Consider the following 20,744-nt stretch of genomic DNA (forward strand, 5'->3'; position numbering starts at 1 on the left):
TCACAGCTTCCGTTAAACCATACAGTTATTTAAAAATAACTTAGTTTTTATATTCTCCCTGTAAGAACAGGGGACACTTCCCCCTCTTTTTGGGAAATGGCATTAAGGCAAGTACAAATTCTTATAATTAAGATGTGTAGCTAAATATTCCTTCTTGAGATGTAAGTGCTCAGCCTATGATTTGCTTTCTATAAGGGAAATTACAAATATTCAAGACCTTATCTAAATTCAGACTTGCTTGTTAGAATTTTAGGCAGCTGTGTCTTATATCAGAGTCTGCATGAAACTACAGGAACTGGGATAGTATAAACCCCTGACTCCTGCTCTTGTACCTGTTATTTTTCATGACAGAACTGAAAGTCAATCAGAATGCACAGCACCTTTATAAGTGATCTGTTTTGATGCACTTTTAGTTATAGGACATTTGGGGAATGCTGTTCTCCTTTAAAGTAAACAATTTCTTGTGTAGTAGTAGGACACTTCCCATGTAGTTCACTTTGCTTCCATCCTGCTCACTTTAAGACTTCTAGTTTGGCCTTTGTGATCAAATAATATGATGACTAGAGTGTATTCTTTTGTTTGTTTTAAATGTGGCTTTAGGAAAAAGTGGCACAACCTTGTGCAGCCTGGTATCTGACTACTTAATAGCAGGATCCCTGGTTTCCAGCCCTACTAGTCTTCACTTCCTCTTGAAGTAAATTGCCAAGGTGACTCAGTGTATTTCCCAGTCATACTGCCCCAATATGACTGGGAAGTTACTAATGTTATTTCTGTTTTGAGTATTTGGAAAGTTTTCCAGTAGTTAAATTGTGACAGGAGTGATAACAGCTTCTCTGTTAAGACCTTGGATTGCCCACCCAAAGTGTAAGAACTTCTAAAGAAAGTTTCTGTGAGAGAAGTGAACTTGGAAATCAGTAGCCAGCCAGGCTGCAGTTCAGTGGTAGTAGGGCTGCACCATGGGATTTCGGGAGTTTTTCCTTTGTTATGTTTTGTTTGAATACCATTCCCAAAGTCTCCCATTCCATGCTGGGCTAGGTGAAAAGCCCACTCTTGTGTTTCTTGGGGAGAGGCACAGGATGAAAGCCCACAGAAGTATGTTGTCTTCTGATAAAACAGCAAAAGGCAGATTTTGGTCATTGAGAGTCAGGAAGACTTGTCTGCTCCGTCCAAAGGAGGTATTAGGAAGAAAGAAAGTCTAAATTCAGCATGAGCTTTAACCAGAGGAGAGCTGGGAGGTGAAAGAAGACAGAGGCTTTGAAAACTTACTGTTGATTTTTACTTAATTGATACTATGAATAATTAATCTGCCTAATAAATGTATATTTTGATTAAATACAGCAAACTGGGTGAAGTGTAAAATACCAAAGAATCAGCTGGCCGTGAAATATCCCGTGGCAAGAGAAGTGCTTCTTTGTCATACAGCTTACCAGGTAGAAGAGCAGTCATTAGATATCAGCTGTCTGAGAGGCCTGAATAGAGAGACTATTTCTAAGTAGCTAGTGAGAAAAGTTGCCCATCCCTCTAAAATAGTGTTCCTCTGCACAGAGAGTGAACCTTGCCCACTGCAGGGGAATGGAAGTGTCACTTCTCATGCACTGGAAGGTCAAAGGCTGGAAGCAAAATTAATGCTTCTACCCCTGAAGAGGTGAGGGCTTTTACAAGGAAATAAACTCATGTATTTCCTTCTCGCCTGATTTAATATTTTGCAGCCGTTCATCTTTTTATTGCGCTCAGAATTGTTTAATGGCTCATTTGAGGTAATTGGTTTTAAACAGGAAGTGAGAAGAGGTTAATTAGATGGACTAAAGTTTTCACATTGGCACTTTGAATTAAGGCAAATGAACGTGACAGGGAGTAATGTAATCTTCGAATTGGTTATGATAACATCAGTTATGAATGTAAAAACTGAAGGTTTCAATTTTGTCTTTTTAATTTTTTCAGGCAGGTTGGTTCATGGAATGAATAACTTGCATTGTTAAAACTGTACTTAAAGGGGAAACATATGGTTTTCCTGCCTGAAGACTGTACAAGTATTATATTGTGTTTTTAGAACCAAAACAAATTGAGAAGTTTGACTGAATGTCAACAAGTGATTATAATCTTAATTGAAACTGGTCTGCAATACTTGCATTTAATGGGGGAGTTCATAATGTGGTCTAAAAAATTAGATGGTAGTGAAGGTATTGAGTGTAATGAGTACCTTTGTGAATTTCTACTTCCTTTCTGAAATAGGGTTCCTGGGGAGAAATGTTCTTGTAATTGGTGATATTTTATGGCCTCATGTGTAACCAGGTGGAGACATTTTTGCTGTGATTAAAAAAAAAAAATTCTCTAATCTTACTTGCCTGTCCCAAATCCATCTATGCAGTTTCAAACTCTTATTACCTCGTTTGAAAGGCCGTGCTGTGGGTGCAGGCTCCAAACTGAGGGCTGTGCAGTGATTTTGCACCACAGCTTTGCAAAGAACTTTGCTGCTCCCCTCCTTTACCCAACTCTGTAGCATTGTGTGCTCTGGAAAGCAGAATCTGGCAGCTTTGCTGTAAGCCTGGGTGTAAGTGGGAATCTGAAACTAGTGTTAATAATTTCAAAGTAATTTTAAATTTATTTAAATGAGTTAATTAAAGAAACATGGCTGCCTTGTTTGGTGCTACATAGGCACCCTCCTGATGAAGATAAAGCAACAACTGCAACTGTAAAAGGTAGCGTTTGCACTTCTAAGACAGAATAAATGCATGTTAGAATAAAGGATGTAAGTATGATCTGAGAAGAGAAATAGTGTCAGGCTGCTTAACACAGACTATGGTGAGGAGGTTGTATTGGATGCTGTCTAGTTAAGAAAGAACAAACTACACAGGCAGGTTTGACCTTCAAGATACTCTGTTAGTAATTTAATCTTTTTCATCAGGGTATAGTGTGAAGCTTTTGTGTCCCTCATAAGGGTTGTAAAGCTTGATTAACTTAGACTGAGGGAAGCCTAGCCTTTTGTCCACACATCTGCTTTGTCAGAACAAATTGGCAGTAGGCTTTAGATCTAATAAACTTCCTTGATGTCTTCAGTGTGAGCAGGGAAGATGCAGTGAATGGCATGATCTGGTCTGGCAGTCTGCTTCCTTCCTCCTGGAGTTCTTGAGGCCCTGTGTGGACATAAAACTTCAAGTAACAAGGTAGTGGTTTGTGCTGGCTTAGGACTAGGCTTCTCTATAAAGCTGTGGTCCTTCCCTGCTGAAGTGTTACACTCCCAAATGACCTTTTAAAAATGTCAATTAATATTTAGTTTTCTGCTTAATGCTTGTGTATGTGTGTGGGTTTGAGATGTTACTATTGTGTTGGGTTTTTTTTAAATAACTGATGTGTTCTTGTTAATTCTGACAAATACAAAGCTGATACAAAACTTGAAAACGTTTTTTGCACAGTTGAGTCTCCACATGGTCTTTGCTTCTCCTAATTTATAATTAACTCTGCCAAACAGTTATGGAGCACTGAGAGCGTAATTTACACTGGAACGTTTTCCTGTCAGAAGGCTGTGATCTCTTACAGTGACAGGTTACTGATGGTGTGTTGACCTGAACCCTTGCAAATGATAAATGGACTGCTGCACTGTGAAAATATGTGATGATCCTATCGGTGTATTTGCCTTCCTTCAATATTTATAGGATAGGAATGTGAAATGTAAGTGCATTTGCTTCTAACCTGTAATCTATACTATGGAAGTCAAGTATATGTAGTTCCCCAAACAGACTTGAATCTGTGAAGTCACTTTCTAAAGACAGTTTTCTCGATTTCATTTCTTTTTCTACTGTTAGTTTGCAGCAGAGCACTATTCTTTAGTTCTTTTCTCATATTTGTGGTGTTAAAACTGTTGAAACTTATTAAATGATAATGTGATTCTTTTGACTGCAAAAATTGGGAATTCTAAGAAAAATACAGATCAACTTTGACATGATAAAGCTACTTTGGCAAAAATTGGGTGTGTGGAGGAATGGCAAGCCAGAGCAGGATGAGTTAAGGCAGATCAACAAGCTGCCTAACTTTATCTAATGTATATTACTGTAATTGTATCTGATATGGGAGTGATATATTGAGGCCACTTACAAATGCATCCTAACAAAATTCGAGGTGGTTCTTTAATGATGTTGTGTGAAGCTGTGTTTCTGCAGCAGTGCACTTGAAAACAGAGTAGGAATGTCTGGGCTAGAAACTTCCTGGAGAGATAAACTCCTTTTCATTCTTCTCTGTGCTGACCTCATTGATGTTACAGGTTATTCACACAGTGATACTTTTAAGATCAGACTTTCACTGCATGGGGAATGGGTTTGATTAGAAGCAGAAGACAACAATTAAGCACACTCTCTGTTGAAATGAAACAGACAAATGAACTTTCCTGAGTATCTTATATTTGGGAAGTAGAAAACTTTATATTTGAAGTTGTCTATGGCAGTGTAAGCCCAAAGAATAAGGTATGTGGAGACGAAAAATAATTGCAACTTGGAGTGCTTTTCCTTAGGAGCTCATATTGACAAGAAGAATAAGAATGATATTGAAAACATAAAGTGAACTGTTCCTGCAGTCAACCTTTGTTGGTACGTTCTTAAGTCTCTGTAGCTCTACTGTGTGTCTGAAGTGTGCAAGGCTGCCATAAATGTCACTAGTGTGTACACACACCGAGCCTGCCTCTAGGTATGAGGCGATGCACTCAGTCTTAAACTTTAGTTACGTTTTAGAAAAAAATGAATAATGGAACTCTTCTGTTACAGAAAAATCAGTACAGGAAAGAAGAGCTGATTAAACACAACTCCTGTGCCAATCCCAGGGTTGCATTTCCTGTGACCAGGAAATGGTTATGCATAGGAGTGACAGAGAGATGTAATAGCAGTGGACCAACTGCATCCTGCAGTTTGGTTTTTTTTTCTTCCTCTCATTCTTGTCTAATGGAACATCCATTATATTGTGGTGAACTTCTTGTACCAGGTCTGAAATCTGAATCTCTGTCATCTTCCTGCATTTGGGTAAAGGAGGTTGCAGTCTTCTTCATTCTGTCCAATGTATCTGCTGAGCTCTGGGTGAGTCTCTGGTGTCTTCCTGGTGTCACAGCAGCATCTGTGTCTGCAGCACAGATGGGTCCTTCTGGGATGTTGGCTGGATTCTCAGGGCAGTCCTGACCTGTGTTTTTCTTGTCTCCCTATTCATGTTTGCTTGTGCAGTTGTGTTCTTAGACAGGGTCCACATAATCCTAGGAGGTATTGATTGTGTCAGTCTTGCTTAAGCGTTGATGATAACCCATGTGAAAGTAGTGCTGTTGAAACCCATGGTGTAAGTCAGTGCGGCCGCTTGATAGCTGCTGAAGCTGGAGATTAAAAGGATCTGTAATACTGAAGTACTTCTGTGAGTGTCTTGAATGGCCAGATTGTTTACCAAACCCTGCTGGGAGTTTCTCCCCTAGGAATGTAAGGTGTATGCCTTCAGCTTTCGACTAAACAATTAATCTTTCGAGACATAGTAGCTCAATTCCTTATCCATTCAATTTACCTGTTACTCAGCCATAGTTCAATCATTAGATACCTGCTTTGAGCTGAAGTGGTCTTACAGTATTTAAACTGTGCAACATTAGTGTGGGGAGGAATGCTGCACAGCCTGTCAGTCCAGCACTAAGCTGAGCTTACCCTCTTCAGAACTCTGTATTTGCAGTTGCAACTTCATTGAATTGAAATACTCTAATAGGGAAGAATTCTGTGGGATGTTGGCAGTGCAGTTTTAGTGGCTGCCAGCAGTGTGCTCACCTTTTCTTCTTGAGTCACTCTCAAGCAGTTTTAATCTGCATCTGTTAGTGTTGAATGCTATGAATACATCCTTTTTTTTCTTCTTCCTTCTGAAGTTTTTTTCCCCCCTACAAATTCAGTCACCTGGAATAAATGTCCTTTCCTCAAGGCAAGGGTAGATATACAAGTCATTCTACCTTACTCAGTAAAAAAAAAATCTTTTGCATAAATCTGTATTACATTATTTCCACCTCAAGATGTAAGGCTGCTTTAGAGTGGGATTGTTTGTTTTTCAGCAAGGTCATTAGAAATCCAACCTTGTAGGAGGTTAAGAATGGCTTAAAAAAAAATCTATAATTTGTGTGCTACTTAGATGTTTTTAAAACTTCAGAATGTTCTTATGAATTCAAGAACTGCATAACCTGACTTCAGCTGGAAGAAATAACATAGCAGTCTATTCTGCTGAGTACCATATGAGTTCATAACTTACTGTGCCCTGTTCTGAGCTCTTCAGCACAAAGAGCATATGGACTTACTGAAGCAAGTCCAGTGAAGGGCCATAAGGATGATGATGGGCTTGGAGTGTCTGACATGCAGGGAGAGGCTCAGAGAGATGGGGTTGTTCAGCCTCTGAAAGAGACAGCTGATGCTAACTGCTAAGAAGTGTTACTGACCCAATGCTTATTTTATGGTATTGCAAAGTATTTCTGTTGCTTTAAATGTATTGTGTGAAAAATGATTTTTCTTGTCAAATTTTTATATTATTTTTCAGTTCTACAGCATTTCATGATTTCTGCTTTTATAGTAACATAAAATCCTTCAATATCTTCGTAGGTCATGTTGGTTTTAAGTTTTCAACAAATTTTTCAGATGCATCAATTTTGTACCTGCTTACTCTAGCTAGTTTATGTCCTTGGTCCTTAAATATAAAAAGATACTACTTTGAACAAAAAATTGGAAGTTCTTTGAAATTTGCTGTGTTTTTCTAAAAATATCCTTTAAAATTACTTAATATTTTTGAAGTTATGTTTGTAAGTATTTTAGCTGTTGCATGCAAGACAATTTTTATCCTCTGAAGTGAAGATTTTCCCACTGAATAGCAAATTCCTTCTTATAATTCCTTCTGTATCTTTCAGCTGCTTATGAAACTGTGCTGATTTGGAGCCTAACATTGTTCCAAGAGAAATATGTCTAATTCTGTGATGTGAACTAAGTCACCTGTGTGACTCTTTACTTGACTGTGATCTACCTGTTCGTTTTTGGTGTGTAAATGCATTGACTTTTCCTGTGCTCCTAAAAAATTTGAGTGCTATCAGGCAGAAATTACAAATATTTTTTACGTTAAGTATGTAGACGTGAAATTAATTAAGATTCCTTTAGGTTATGAGCAAGTTATGCAGTAATCAGTAGTATTCTTGGGGCCTTTGCTCTATCTGTACTGCTGGTTTGAGGGAGTGGGTGATAGCTTACTAATGCTCAAATTTGCTGCTTTATCTTTCAGAGCTGTTGAGTCCCAGAGCGAGGGACAATGTGCACCAGTGGAGTCCCTGTGGCGACGTTACAGTGAATTTGAGTTGTTGAGGAATTATTTGTCCGTTACTTACCCGCATATTGTTGTTCCACCTTTGCCAGAAAAAAGGGTAAGGAAGCTGAGGCTGCAGCTTGCTTTGTTTTGTTTGTTATTTATTTACTATTGACACTCTTCTGTTTAACCAGGCTGACTTTGTTTGGCATAAGCTATCAGCAGATAACATGGATCCAGATTTTGTGGAAAGGAGAAGAATTGGTTTGGAAAACTTCTTGTTACGTGTGGCTTCACATCCTGTTCTTTGCCAAGACAAAATCTTTTATTCATTTTTAACGCAGGTATAGTAGAGTTATTTCTAAATACATTATTTGATTGTTGTTTATTTAAGATAATGTTCTTTTGCTCTTCTTCCCTTCTATTGACCCATAGCTTGTTCTATGTCGGGAGGAAGGATAGACAGTGTGAATAAGCTTGAGGTGGAAAAGACTTGTCCAGCTAAAAGTTTCTTAACAGCCCACTGCAGTTGTACAGTTGTGCTTCTAATGTACCTTATGACTTTTTTCCAGTCAAGTTTTAAGGCTGCTAAGAGAGAATTTCTACCACTTTGAAACAGCATATTGGGAACTTAATGCATGTTGGTTGGGAAAGCTTCCACAGGACTAAAGCTGAAATAGTAAGCATGCTGTGCTGCTGGCTGCAGAGACAGTACTGGCTTCCAGTTCACTCTCTGGATATCCATAGTTTCTGTAGCTTTGCGGTTTGGATCATGATCATTGTCACAAAAGTTGTGGTCCAGTTGTCAGCTGAAGCAATGCATTCTGCAGCTTTCAACTTTAGGAGATGCTGGATGGCTCTTCTTTTTTCTGTGCTTTGATGAGAGATTCCCAAATGGTGGACTGAGCAGCTATGTTTGCCACAGCACAGAATAGTATGTAGGTGAACCAATGTATAGGAGCTGAAAACAGCAGAAAACCAACCACTACACCTGAGCCAGGTGACAGCATGTGCACATAAACTCTTGTCACCTGTATGTTCTCTGCACTTTGCCTCAAGCTGCAAAGGTCCTTGCAGCTGCTGATAATCTCAAAGGCAACCCTTCTTTCTAAAGAGCTGAGCTACTTCTTTAGACAGAGGTGTGTGGCTCCTGCCCCCACTTGATAGAATGAGGTAATTGAGTAGTAAAGAGCAGAGCATTTTGGGGGGAGATTAGTATGTAAGCACAACATAATGATTTGTTATTCTTAACCCAGAATCTTGGAAAGACAATGGGAAGGGTAGCTGAGGCAGAAGGCAGGCTTACAGGAGAAGCTCTTTTGATATAGGCTCTCAAATAGGGACTTGCAAAAGCTACAGCACTCTTATATTACTCTAACTGAACATTCTTTTCCTGTATTTTTAGGAAGGTGGGTGGAAAGAAATGGTGAATGAGACTGGATTTCAGTTAAAGGTAATTACTGTAATTGTCTCATGCCTGCTGTGACACAGACATATTCCAGCAAACATGTTCTAGGCTATTTATGAAAGGCTGTTTGCTGTGAGAATGAGTTAAAGGCATTGTTTTATGTATACTTGTAACTGCAAAAAACAGTGATGTTCTTTGCACGTGATAGGTAGGATTGCAGTTGTTAAGTTCTCTAGCAGGCTTGCTATGTGCCTGTGTAATTCTGCTAGAAATGTAGAATTATGATCCTTATAAGCTTTAAAAGTAATGAACTTAAGCCCATAGCACTGCTTTTTTATGTTGTCACTTTAGTTTAGCATCAATTTAAAGGTGGGTGTCAGATTTAGCCTGGTAAGAGGTGCAAGATGTCAAAAAAAAGAAAAGGTAAGCAAAGAGGTCTGAATTGTAGGACTTCTTTACTAGGAGAAGTTGCTGAAAGGGACTAAGACAGACGGATTTGGTGCCCCTTAACTGTTTAATAGAATTTGTCTTGGAGTAATACTATCCCCATTGACATCATTGAGTTCATGGCTGGGTAAACTGGTGGAAGACTTGCAGGAATAAATGATCAAAGGTCGTGTGTCTGTACAGGTCAAGAATCTGAGAAGCTGATAGATTGCTGGGCTGTGTCTGGAAGAGTTACTGTATGGGGACAAATACTGAGCTTTTTGTTTCATTGTAATGTGATCTGCCCTCATGAAATCACAACTGAAAACTAGGTGGATTATGAAGAATTATTCTAAATAGTGAGAGCTAAAGAAAATCCCTGGTGCTCTTATCCTCAGTGTCCAAGGGGCTTTGATACTGACACTTACTGTTGATAACTTAAGTTGGCAATAATTCTCTTCCATCACAGTAGGTTTTGAATATTGCTGGTATTCACAGTGCAAACAGTGTAAAGCTCTGGAGCTGTGTGTTCCTAGTCAGTACATATTTATTTCAGCTTATTCTCATAGCAGTTCAGAAGGTTTGTACTGGCAGGGTATGTTCAGGAGTGCACACAGGGGTGTGTAAAAACTCATAGCAGAATGGTGAGACTGTTTGCCTACCTGAAACCACACTGTAGATTAAATGACAGATGAGCAAGTCCTGCTTTCCTTCTAGGTTTGATTGTGTAGTGTTTCCCTTTTACAGTTCCGGTTTCCTTAGGAAAGAAAAATAACTTTTTCAAAAGCCTGTTAAAGAGCATCTTTCCTTTATTCTACATCTAAAGAATAAACCCTCAAGATTTATCACTACACTGGAGGAAAAACCTCTATTCCCTAAATGTCTTAGACGGTAATCAGGCCACTGGTTTATGTGTTGCTGTTGCCTCTGCATTAAAGCAGGATGTGTGAAAGAGTTTGAACCAGGGCAACTAAACTTTAAATTGGGCATTAATGCAGTGTAGTATGTTACAGCTCAGTGTTGACGTTGGAAACTTTGTTTATTCTGCCAACTGTATCATTAAATTATGCCTTTCCTCCCTCCCTCCCCAACACTTAATTTTATATTCAAGGGATCTGTCACTTGGGATTTTAACCCTTCCTTTAGGAAAGAGAAAATTCCCCTCTCTCTTTAGTTTACTTAAATGATTATAGGATCATAGTAGGAATTAACTGTCTGAAAACTCCTTGACTGTACTTCATTTGATGGGGAGTTAATCTCTAAAATGCTTGTGTGTATTAGTCTTAAATCAGTTTTAAGACTGGACAGATGTTTTTCTAGAAGCTCAACTCTGGTGCAAATGCTCAAAAGTGGTGTGTGGGAGTTACTGTGCTGCGATTGGCAAGAAGGAAATAGCCCTACTTAGATGGTTGAGTGTTGGCAGGATTGTACTTCCTGCCTGACAGGGCTTTACTGAACTCTTTCTTCAGAGTGCTACATGTTTTGTGACAAGAGACAAAAAGCTTGCCCGGCAGCTGTAGGTTTGGAAGTGATCCTTTCCAAGTGTAAACCTGTTGAATGTGCATGCTGTCCCAACTCAGTGGCTTTGGTGACTGCTGTTTGAACATAAATACGGTGGTTTTTGAAATAGCTACGTAGAGGGACGGACTCTGATAATGTCAGTGTATCCAGGTGATGTTTGTACTGTGAGAGGATGTGTGAGGAGTACACATGGGTGTGTGTGATCAACTCAAAATGTAACTGGCTTGTGTATTGACTTGTTGGAGATCCAAGACCATACAAGCACCTGAAGGACTCTGAATAAACATGAAGGCTGAGACTTGGAGTTCCAGCAGGATTTTGTGTTCCTTGCACTGTCTGGAACATGCTTCCCTGTGCTACCTTGTCTTCCCTTTGCAAGATACTCTTAGAGAAGTGTCATACGCAGTGGTATCAGTGAAACAGTTTTCTCCCCGTGTCAGTCAGTCCTGAGGGTTTTGTTCACTTACCTTTTTGTTTGTGGACTATGTTTTGTTTTGATGGTTTGGTCATTGGAAGGACAGCTAAAGTTAATCTGACTCTCCCAAGTCCACCACTAAACCATGTCCCTGAGTGCCACATCAACATGCCTTTTAAACAACTTGGAGGTGACTCCATCACTTCCCTGGGCAGCCTCATCCTATGCTTGACAACCCTTTTGGTAAACAAATTTTTTCTAGTATCCAATCTAAACTTCCTCTGTTGCAACTTGAGGCCATTTGCTCTTGTCCTATTGCTTGTTATGTGGGAGAGGAGACCAATGTCCACCTCACTACAACCTCCTTTGAGGTAGTCGTGGAGAGCATTAAGGTGCCCGCTGAGCCTCCCTTTCTCCAGGTTAGTTATGGGGTATCTTCTGCTCAGCCTAAATGCAGCAGGAGGTGAAACAGTCTCAAACTGTGCCTGTCTCATCTGTAGAGGTTATTACAAGGGCCCTAAAGGAAGGCCTCTCTTCTTGGTTTGGGAAAACGCTCTATTCCCTTCACTGTCAAACTCAAAATAGCTCTTCAAGCCCTAAGTTGGCTGTAACAGTGCACAAAATATTCCTGTGTCATATACCAGCACTAACAAGTACTGTTGAAGTAACTCACTGCTTGCAGCTGTGGCACAGCCTGTTAGCTAAAGAGTACACTGTAGGAAATCTATACACCTCACAAGGTGTGTTTGTTTATTTTCCTTTTACTGGAGAGAAGGATGTTTTGATCAAAAGCAAAATCCAACCATTTACCCAGATTTGGAGTTTTCCTGCAGTGTAGATGGGCCCTGAGCGAGCTTTGTATAAAATGCATTATAGAAATGAAGAGTTGTAGTGATGTGGGACCTCTGTGGATGAGGCTGGGATCTCTCATCTGTATTGGTGTCTTATTAAGAGTAAATACCCATTGCACAATTTAATATTCAATTAAACTGGAAAAAAACCCCTCCACCTCCTTAGCAAGGTTCCATACTGCTGTTGCAGTCATTGGTAAACCAACATCTCAAAAACTAAAGCAGCCAATTACCTTTTTAATTAGGTATTGAACTTTATTCTGTAGAGATTTATATATGCTCTACTATAGAGAAGAACATTGCATTAAAATGGTTCTATTCTGATATACAAATTACATATTTTCTGTAAAGCAAGTCATAAAATAAGGAAACACCATATATAAGATTTTGATTTCACTGGGGAACTGTTCCTAGTAATAAGGAGCATATAGAGGTCACTCTACCACTGGTTTTATTTGGTTTGAAAAATATAAAATAGCTTGTCCATATGGTCTTATGTTACCTAATTGCTTCATCTAAAAAGAATGCAGGGTTGTGTATCTTAACTCCGTGATTTGTGCTGCATTTTAAGAAGGGACTATTTTTGTGGGATTTGGATTATACCAGCTTAATTTTAGTGGTTACTGTTTACATCATATTCATAAAAATAGCTTAGTTTTTTTACTTTTTAATAAAAATATCTGACATGCAGGGCAGCTAGTGTCAACTTGTTCAATGTTTGAAGATTTAAATATGCCAGGAAGGCAGGATTTTTTTCTAATGGTGCTGCCAAAGGCTGAGAATTTTTTTGTCACTGAAATTTAATTGCATTAAATTAACAAAGCTTTTTTTCCCCTTTTTCAGGCAGATTCCAGATTAAAAGCTCTTAATGCAACATTCAGAGTGAAAAACCCAGACAAGTAAGATTCCACATACTTCTTCCCTCCCTTTCCCTTTTTCAGTTACATCTATAACTTCAGGTGACAGAATATTCTCTCTCTTCAGTGTAAATTCAGAACAGAAAAATTATCTTTCTGCACTTCAAATCTTAACAGAAGCCCAGTAAGGAGGTACTGTGAAAAGGTTTGATAAATCCTGCTTCTAGAAGCAGGAAACATTTAGAAAAATTCCATCACTTTATGCAAAACGAGTATTTCGTTTTTGCTAGACTAAAAGGAAGCAACAAAAGAAACCCCAAACCCAGACTCAGCAAAAGAACCTCTTAATAATTGTTTGCAAAGAAATCTTTCCAAGTGTGAACAGAATACAGATTGATGGTAGGTCTTTCCAAAAGTCTGCTAGTGTACAGTTCAGGATGCACACACCCCAGTGTTGCTGTTCATAGTTCCCTTCAAGCTGCCAATTTTCACAGATGCTTTTGGAAGTCCAGAGGTCAGTTCAGCTCCGTTACAGTTTAGGAAGCTCTGGGACAGACACTAGAGCAATCTGCTGGATGGAAAAACTGCTCAGAATTGTCAGGGTATGTAATGGGAGGTTCATCACACCCTGGGTGCTGTGAGAAGGGTAAAATGAGAACTTCTGCAATAGTAAGAAACATCAGTGTGCAGCAGTAGAGCCAAAAGATGTTGCTGTTTGCCATCCATAAGCCAAGGAGACCCTTACCAAGTGCCCTTCTGGGTTCATCTGCTGTACAGCAGTGGCAATAGGAGACGCTATTTAGGGAGAGCCCACGTGCCTGACTACTTTCTGTTGTCTTTTCCCTTTGTACTTCCATAGAATCTCTGTGTACTGTATTAAGGATCTTAGAGGGTACATACCTTTCTGAACTTCTTTATAGACTTACCTGTGAATTGGTCCAGTCTCTCATTTTTTACTGTGCTTGCTTTTACAGCCTTCTGTGGCAGCAAGGAAGCTTTTAGCCAGGGTTTAATATAAAATGCAACATTCATGGATGAGATCGGAAGACAGAAATTCTCTCTGTGCCTGCAGGTGAAATTGGCCCCTTGTTCGAATGCTTCATCCTCAGTCATCTTCCTCTATGGATGATAGGAGTTAGCTTTTCCTGTTCTCACAGCAGGGAAACCTTCCCAGAAATCTGACTGTAGGCATAGGTGGGCAAGATTGTTTAAGGAATATCTTGTTGTCTTTTGAGGTAACAGTGTTTCAGAAAACAAAGCTGTTGTGAGAAGTGGCTTGTTAAAAAGCAGGAAAAGAGTTAATACAAGGAAAACATGAGAAAGGGCTTGTAACAAAACCAGTTCCAGGTGTCTGTGTCTCGGTAGAGCCTTCACAGTGCTTGAGAGAGATGGCACATGTTTTTTGTTGTATTCTGCCAGCTACAGGAGCTTCCAAATTGATTTGGGGGATACAAGTTGTTTAACAAATAACTGATGAGCAGAAGTTGAGGGTTTTTGTTTCATTGGGCTTTTTTTTTTTGTTTTTGTTTTTGTGTTTTGGTTTTTTTGTTTGTTTGTTTTTATAAATTCAGGGAGAGCCTTTTACCATAGCACGTGTGGCTCTTAACAGGAGGGATAATGCCTTGCTCTGCCCAGCACACTCACGCTTGAGCTGCCTGGAATATGATGCCTTGCCCCTCTGCATTACCTTTGGTGCTTGTTTGGCTGGGTGGTGAAGTGGTTCAGCAAGCTCACCTTGCTTGAACAAAAGGTGTGACTGCTGTGTGGGGTGTAGGCTTTTAGGTTCCTGGAGCAGGAGGGGTTCAGGTGCAGCTCCCAGTCTGCATTGCCTTGTGGTGCTGTGGAGCTGCACCCCTCAGCTTAGCAATGTGAGGAGCTCCACACAGCTGGAACAAGGCTGCTCCTCCAGGTCAAGTGTAGACTGGAGACTAAACCTTCTCCTGTGGGAAGCAATTTATATTTTTAATGTTGGAATTAAATGGTGATAAAAATATGGTGCTCTGGTTACTCAGAGGTAAATTTGTATCTACTGCAGACCTCTTTGATTTGGCCTCGTGGTGCCCATCCTTTTGTTCTCTTTCTGGGCTTTAATCAAAAAAGTAGCTTTTTTTTGATGTGAAAGATTTCTTTAGAAAACACTAAATCTTTTCCTAAGGCAGACTTTTTTTAAGTAGCTCTCCTTTATTTTTGTCTGGTTACTCAGACAAGTGGCTTATTCTTTAGTGAACAGTTCTGTTCTTGTAGTGTCTTCCTTCACAAAACAGGAGAGATGCATTGCCCTCACTGCCCTTACTGCCAAGTAAAATGCACAGAGTAAATAACTTATATTGAAGTGCTGTATACTGTAAATCAAAATTTCTTATTTTCCAGTGTCATAAAAGATATTTTTAAGAGACCTGCTGGTGCTCCTACACCAGTGTGATCGATCAGTTCTTCATTTGTGTCCCAGTTTCTATTTAATAGCTCAATTAAGTATCGAGACTGTTGGTAATATTGTAAAACCAGTAAAACCAAGTGAAAAGTGCTATTTAAAAAAGCCTCAGTTACTGAGTGCCAAAACTGTCTTGTTTCACATTTCTACTGTTATGATGCACTGGAAAGTAAACATCCCTTTGTGTGCCTCACTGAACTCAGTTTAGAAATTACATTATAATTATGTAAATTTTTTTACATGAACAATGAGTAGGACTTAAGCAAATACTTGAGAAAGAAATCTTTGATCTGCAACACCTTTTAAAAAGATTTTCAAAAAAATTATGTTTTTAAAATTTTCAACCTTCACAGAACAGTGGGGAAAAATAGCAGCACTTTGGTTTATGCTTTTCTGAGACAGTAAAAAAAAGACAGCTTGCTTCAGAAGTAGTAATTTTTAAAAATTATTTTATTTTTTAATGGAAGAGGAATTTGTAAGGGAGAAGAGGTATTTCTGCTGGATTCCAGGATACAGAAAGTCTTCTTAGGTTCCTGACTCTTGCCTTCAGGGAGTTACAGCATTCCTAAAAGATTTCTTGCCACAAAGCAGGATAAATAAAACTTTTCATTATAAATTTCTGGAGTGGAAAGGGGAGTCTTCCTGAGCTGAAGGCATGCTTTTTAATCTTTTGTTTTTAGTTCAATTATTTCAAGTATCTTCACTGTACGTGTCTGCAGCTGTCTGACATGCAGCCCTGGTGCATATTTTATAAAGTGTAAACTGAAAAGATTGCTCTCTAAATCCCACTGTGCAGATCAATGACTACATTTCTTTTTCCCATACAGTTTCTCTGCTAGCTTTTAAATATTTTTATGTATTTAACCCTGTGTGTGTCATAATCTTATAAAAGATGCTTCTTGGAAATCACAAATCTTAGAAACTGTAATAAAGCTTCTACTTCCTGAATGTAAGGATGAGAATATTTTAGGGGAAGACTTCCTGGCAGGGGAGGAAGAGGTGTTAAATGAAAAACCCTGGAATTTCATACTTGGTCACCCAAAACAAGTGACCCGACTCATTTTAGTAAGACCTCTTGGGTACAAGCTGTTCTGAAATACAAAGCCTGACTGTGTGCCTGTGATGGGAGGAGGGATGAAGTTTCTTTTTCCTTCTTCAACATCAACCTGGAAGGCTAATCTTAGACTCCCATTCTTTAATTCTAGTTGCATTCTTCTGTGTTTATTTTCAGATCATTGTTTAGAAATTTAAGTAAAGCTGTTTCTGGCTTCCCCCCGGATGAAATAAATACTTTTTTGTGTACCAAAGTAGGTCATGAGTTAGACTTGTGTGTAGCAGGGAGGGTTTACATGTACACAAGAGGCTGTTGCTGTGGTTTAATTGGTTACCTGTCACTAGCAAGGCTGTGGCAAAGTCATTAGCGTGAGCTAAAGGTATCAGCTTAAACTGCCTCCAAGGCTTAATTGAGCTGGCTGATAAAATGCCTCTTCTTCAGAAGTGACAGGCCAGCAGTGTGCACATGGTCACTTGCAAGGGGTTACCTGTCTGGTACCTTGTTAAGATGTAGTGGTTTGATGGCTTTTAGCCATACGTGACTCCTGTGCAGGTACAAGTCTCAATAGGATTTCGTATATAATGCTACAGTTACTGTATTGATTAGCCTTAGAGGAATTGTGGGAATTGTGAATGCTTCCTTGAACTCCTAAAGAGCTATGCACAAAATTGGCTAGATGGCAGCTTGAAAGTAAAGTATCTTTGCCAGGTCAGAAATGTGAACATGCTTGTATTAAGAAATATGCTTCAGAAGATTTCGGCTCTGTACTTACTTGAAGCTTTCCTGTTCACTAACCCTTGCTTTTATAAATCTCATTAAAAAAAAAACCAACAACCAAACAAACAGCAAAAGAGTGATGCAATAACTTCAGCTAACTGCTTTTATTTCATAAAATGTTATCTCTTAAATTGATCTGAACCTTCAACATTTGCATATGAAAAAATAGGAGTCATGCAAGTCCTGGGTTGTTCGCTTTGGGGGAATTAAACTTTGCAGTCCCTTCTCTGGGAGTCTTCAGCTAATTCCACTCCAACACAGGCCAGGCTCCGTCTCCCTGGCTGTGGCATTGTGGCTGTGTCGTGCATGCTGTGAAAGCTTGCTTTCATGATGGCTAATGATGTACTATCTGTTTCCTCCTCCCAGGAGATTTACTGAGCTAAAACACTATAGCGATGAACTGCAGTCTGTCATATCACACCTTCTGCGAGTCAGAGCTGTAAGTATTTCCCATGTGTGTCGTGACAAATAGTATGATTTATTTATAAGGCAGTATTTCTTGTTTAGTCAAGAGAAGTGGTGTATGTGTTCTAGAACGAGGGCAGTTTTGCCTGAGGGAGTCTGTCTCTGGAGTGTGGAGCAGGAGACAGCAAGGGGTGGGGGCACTGACTGTACAGATCTGGGAGAGGGAAAAGTTCCAGATACAGTGGTTGAGTTTGCCAGTGCATGTTGCTAATCTGCCCTCTCCTGTGATGACCATGTATCACAGGGGGGTGTTTCAAAGAGAATTGAGGTGTCTGCTTCTCTCTGCACAGCAAATGAGTTGCTTTTGCTGGATGTCTGGGCTGGGAAGGGCCCCAAAATATCAGTTTTCTGGTCAGACATGTAATACTTTGCTTTCCAGAGCTTGTAGTGTGAATCCTGTATGCTTCCCAGTATGCTTTTTCTTTTTTTTGGCTTGTTCTTCAATCTATAATGAATAATAGTCTTTCTAATGATGAGAATAATAATGTCATGCATCAAGATACTCTATGGGTTGAGAGTGGAAGATTATTATTTTTCTAAAGTCACAAAAAGGAAATAGGAAATTACAGTTCCAATAATGAGAGCATGATACTTTTTAGTAAGTTCAACAGGGATTTAATTTTTGATGGAAGCTATGCAGCAGAGAGGATGGTAATGGATTACCCCGTTGAGTTGAGGTTCTTGAGAGGATTAATCACTGGTGTTCTACAGTCCTGTTTTCCCAGGGCTGTGTGCGTGTGATCTGTTGGGCAATTTGCTTATGTTCCCTTTTTACTGCTGTGACAGACATAATAACAGTGGTAGCTCTTGCAGAACTTCACTCTCATTTGGTGGTACATCATAATAACAAGGGCGTTATCTGGATTACAACTCACACTTCAGAGCGTACACGTGTCTTTTCTTCTGAGGTTGTTGCCAGCATTGTAGTGCTGGCTGCAGCAGGCACTGACACTCCAAACAGCTGAAATGACATCTAGCTTGAGCAATAAGTCCTGCAGTGGATAGCTTATTTCCTTTCCCTCAGTTCACTGAGCTGGGTGGAAAAATCAAGTCACTTGTTAGAATTTTACCGAAGATTTCTCTACAGTCTTGATGTCAGGATGGACTTCTGTGTTGTCATCAATAAGTTAAAGAAGTGTGTATATAAATTTGGCATTATTCAGATAAAGGATGCCTTATATTTGTTGATCAAAAACTGAAGGGAACTTGGTTATTTATGGTCTCCATAGGCATATCCTATAATTTCCAAAGAAATACTTGAAATGCTAATTTTTCAGTATAGCCTCGATTGCAACTTCAGTCTTCTGAAATGAATGCTGTTGATTTTTCTTTCAGTAGTGGCTTAGATTAGATTTAGGCCTAATCTTGTTTACCTGTGTAAGAACATTAGGGCTTTAGCTTGGAATTTGTATGTGGGCTTTCACAAAGCAATTGCACTTCATATTGATGACCAAAACCTGTCTCTGAAACATTTTAGAGGGTAGCAGACCGGCTATATGGTGTCTATAAAGTCCATGGCAACTATGGAAGAGTATTCAGGTAAGAGTTCATCCAGTTTTTAAATACATACAGAGATGTGGGAAGAGAGAAGGGAATTTGTTGGTTATGTTGTTATGCTCCTGAAAAGTGTATCTGAAGCATTTCATTGTCTATTGAAAAGCTCTGTATTGCAGTACTAATGAGATTGCTGTGTTGCATAGAGTGATCTCCAGATCTGCTGAGCTTAGTCTCTAGTGGAAGACTAGTTTTTTGTTTTGTATGCCAGACCTTTGGGCCTTTTGCTGCTGCGTTGGCATTTTGTTTCTTCAGAAAGTAACTCCCCATCAGTCTTCATGCAGTTATCTCTTAAAAGCTTCTAGGCCCTTTTGTTGGTTAAAAATCAACAATTATATCTATCCAATTTTAGTAGCTTTTTAAAGTGAATTTGCCAATCGTTTTTTTTGATTTATATGAGTGAATTGCATGCTCAAGTTTTCCATCTCACTGGAGAATTAAAGAATCTAAACTTCTGGTTAAGGGAAACCTCCTGCTTCTACACACTGTTCAAGTGCTAAATTTAATTCTCTGGGTTAATGGATTGCAGATGTCTTTCTCACTGGGGGTTTTAAAATGAAATTAGGTGTAGTTCTGTAATAACACAAAGACAAACAAATGTCAACATAAGCAGAGTGGAATGTTTATGAAAAAATGAAGGACAGAATAGATGCATTACATATAAATTATGTGAAATATAAGGGGAACCTCTCCTTTTTTCCTTGTACAAAGAGTTGTGGATGTAATTCTTGTAACTAAGAACTCCAACAAGGTTTCATAAAGCTGAGAACACAATTAAAATCGCAGTGTACATGCCAGGATGTCCAGAATAAGTCTCTTTCTTATCTTTAATGTAGCTCTGTTTCTTTCTTTATCTAAATAATCTCTCTAACATAACTAGGTAGTTGTAATAAAGAGACAGTTGCTCTTTTTTTGATATTTTTTTAATGAATAGAACTAAACAACAGTCTACTATGAAAACAGCAACATACATGAAATGGCCTCAGGAGAAGTAAAATGCTTACAAAAGTCAAATCCCACCCTCTGGTTTTTGGAATGAGAGGCTTCTATCTGATGTGTTGTGAGTCTGGAAAGCTTAGTTTCTTCTCGATGAGTATGTTAGACCAAAATCTGTTTTAGAAAGTTCATCATTGTCAGTATCCCCTGCCCCATTTATATTGAGTGCTCGGTGATTTGTTTTAAATAGAGTTTCAGCTCTTTGAACAAGACTTTCTGCTCAAAAGGAATCTCAAACTAAATATATTTGTGACGATGAGCTTTAGGGACAGTTGTTTAACAGAGTGCCATAAATAGCCTCGCCACATTGTCAGTGCTGCTCCTTAGAGAAAGAAAACAGTTTGGCCAAGTCTAACTTTGAGGCAGTTTCCATTCAGGTGTCACCTGGAAAGAAACTGTATACAGGATGCAGCTTATTAACTTCCTTTACCCTTGATGTGTGATGTTGTTTCTCGTTTGTTTTTCCTACAGTGAATGGAGTGCAATAGAAAAGGAGATGGGGGATGGGTTGCAGAGTGCTGGCCACCACATGGATGTGTAAGTACTGACTGAATATCTGATAGTTTGATGTAAGCCAGATGTGGAACTCTCCCTCTTTCCTCTCTTTTCCCTCAACCGTAAAGTACATATGAGTACTGAGAAAGTTGGGGGTGCATTGTTTTTAAGTATACAGTGTTTCTGTGACTTGGATGCAGGCACAGTTTTAGCATC

At 39.2% G+C, this 20,744-nt stretch overlaps 1 protein-coding gene across 1 annotated transcript in view; it reads left to right on the plus strand.

Moving 5' to 3' along the window:
- Window positions 1-20,744, plus strand: part of SNX4 (sorting nexin 4) — a 33,883-nt gene that overhangs the window by 3,473 nt on the left and 9,666 nt on the right. The window contains 7 exon segments of the mRNA XM_051787873.1: window positions 7,258-7,396; window positions 7,473-7,622; window positions 8,684-8,731; window positions 12,743-12,798; window positions 17,385-17,457; window positions 18,961-19,022; window positions 20,505-20,570. Of these exon segments, the coding sequence (XP_051643833.1) occupies window positions 7,258-7,396; window positions 7,473-7,622; window positions 8,684-8,731; window positions 12,743-12,798; window positions 17,385-17,457; window positions 18,961-19,022; window positions 20,505-20,570 (594 nt within the window).

The sequence above is a fragment of the Manacus candei genome, unplaced genomic scaffold, assembly GCF_025592945.1.
Source record: "Manacus candei isolate 608988 ecotype Guabito, Panama unplaced genomic scaffold, ASM2559294v1 h1tg000023l, whole genome shotgun sequence".
Lineage (NCBI taxonomy): Eukaryota > Metazoa > Chordata > Aves > Passeriformes > Pipridae > Manacus > Manacus candei.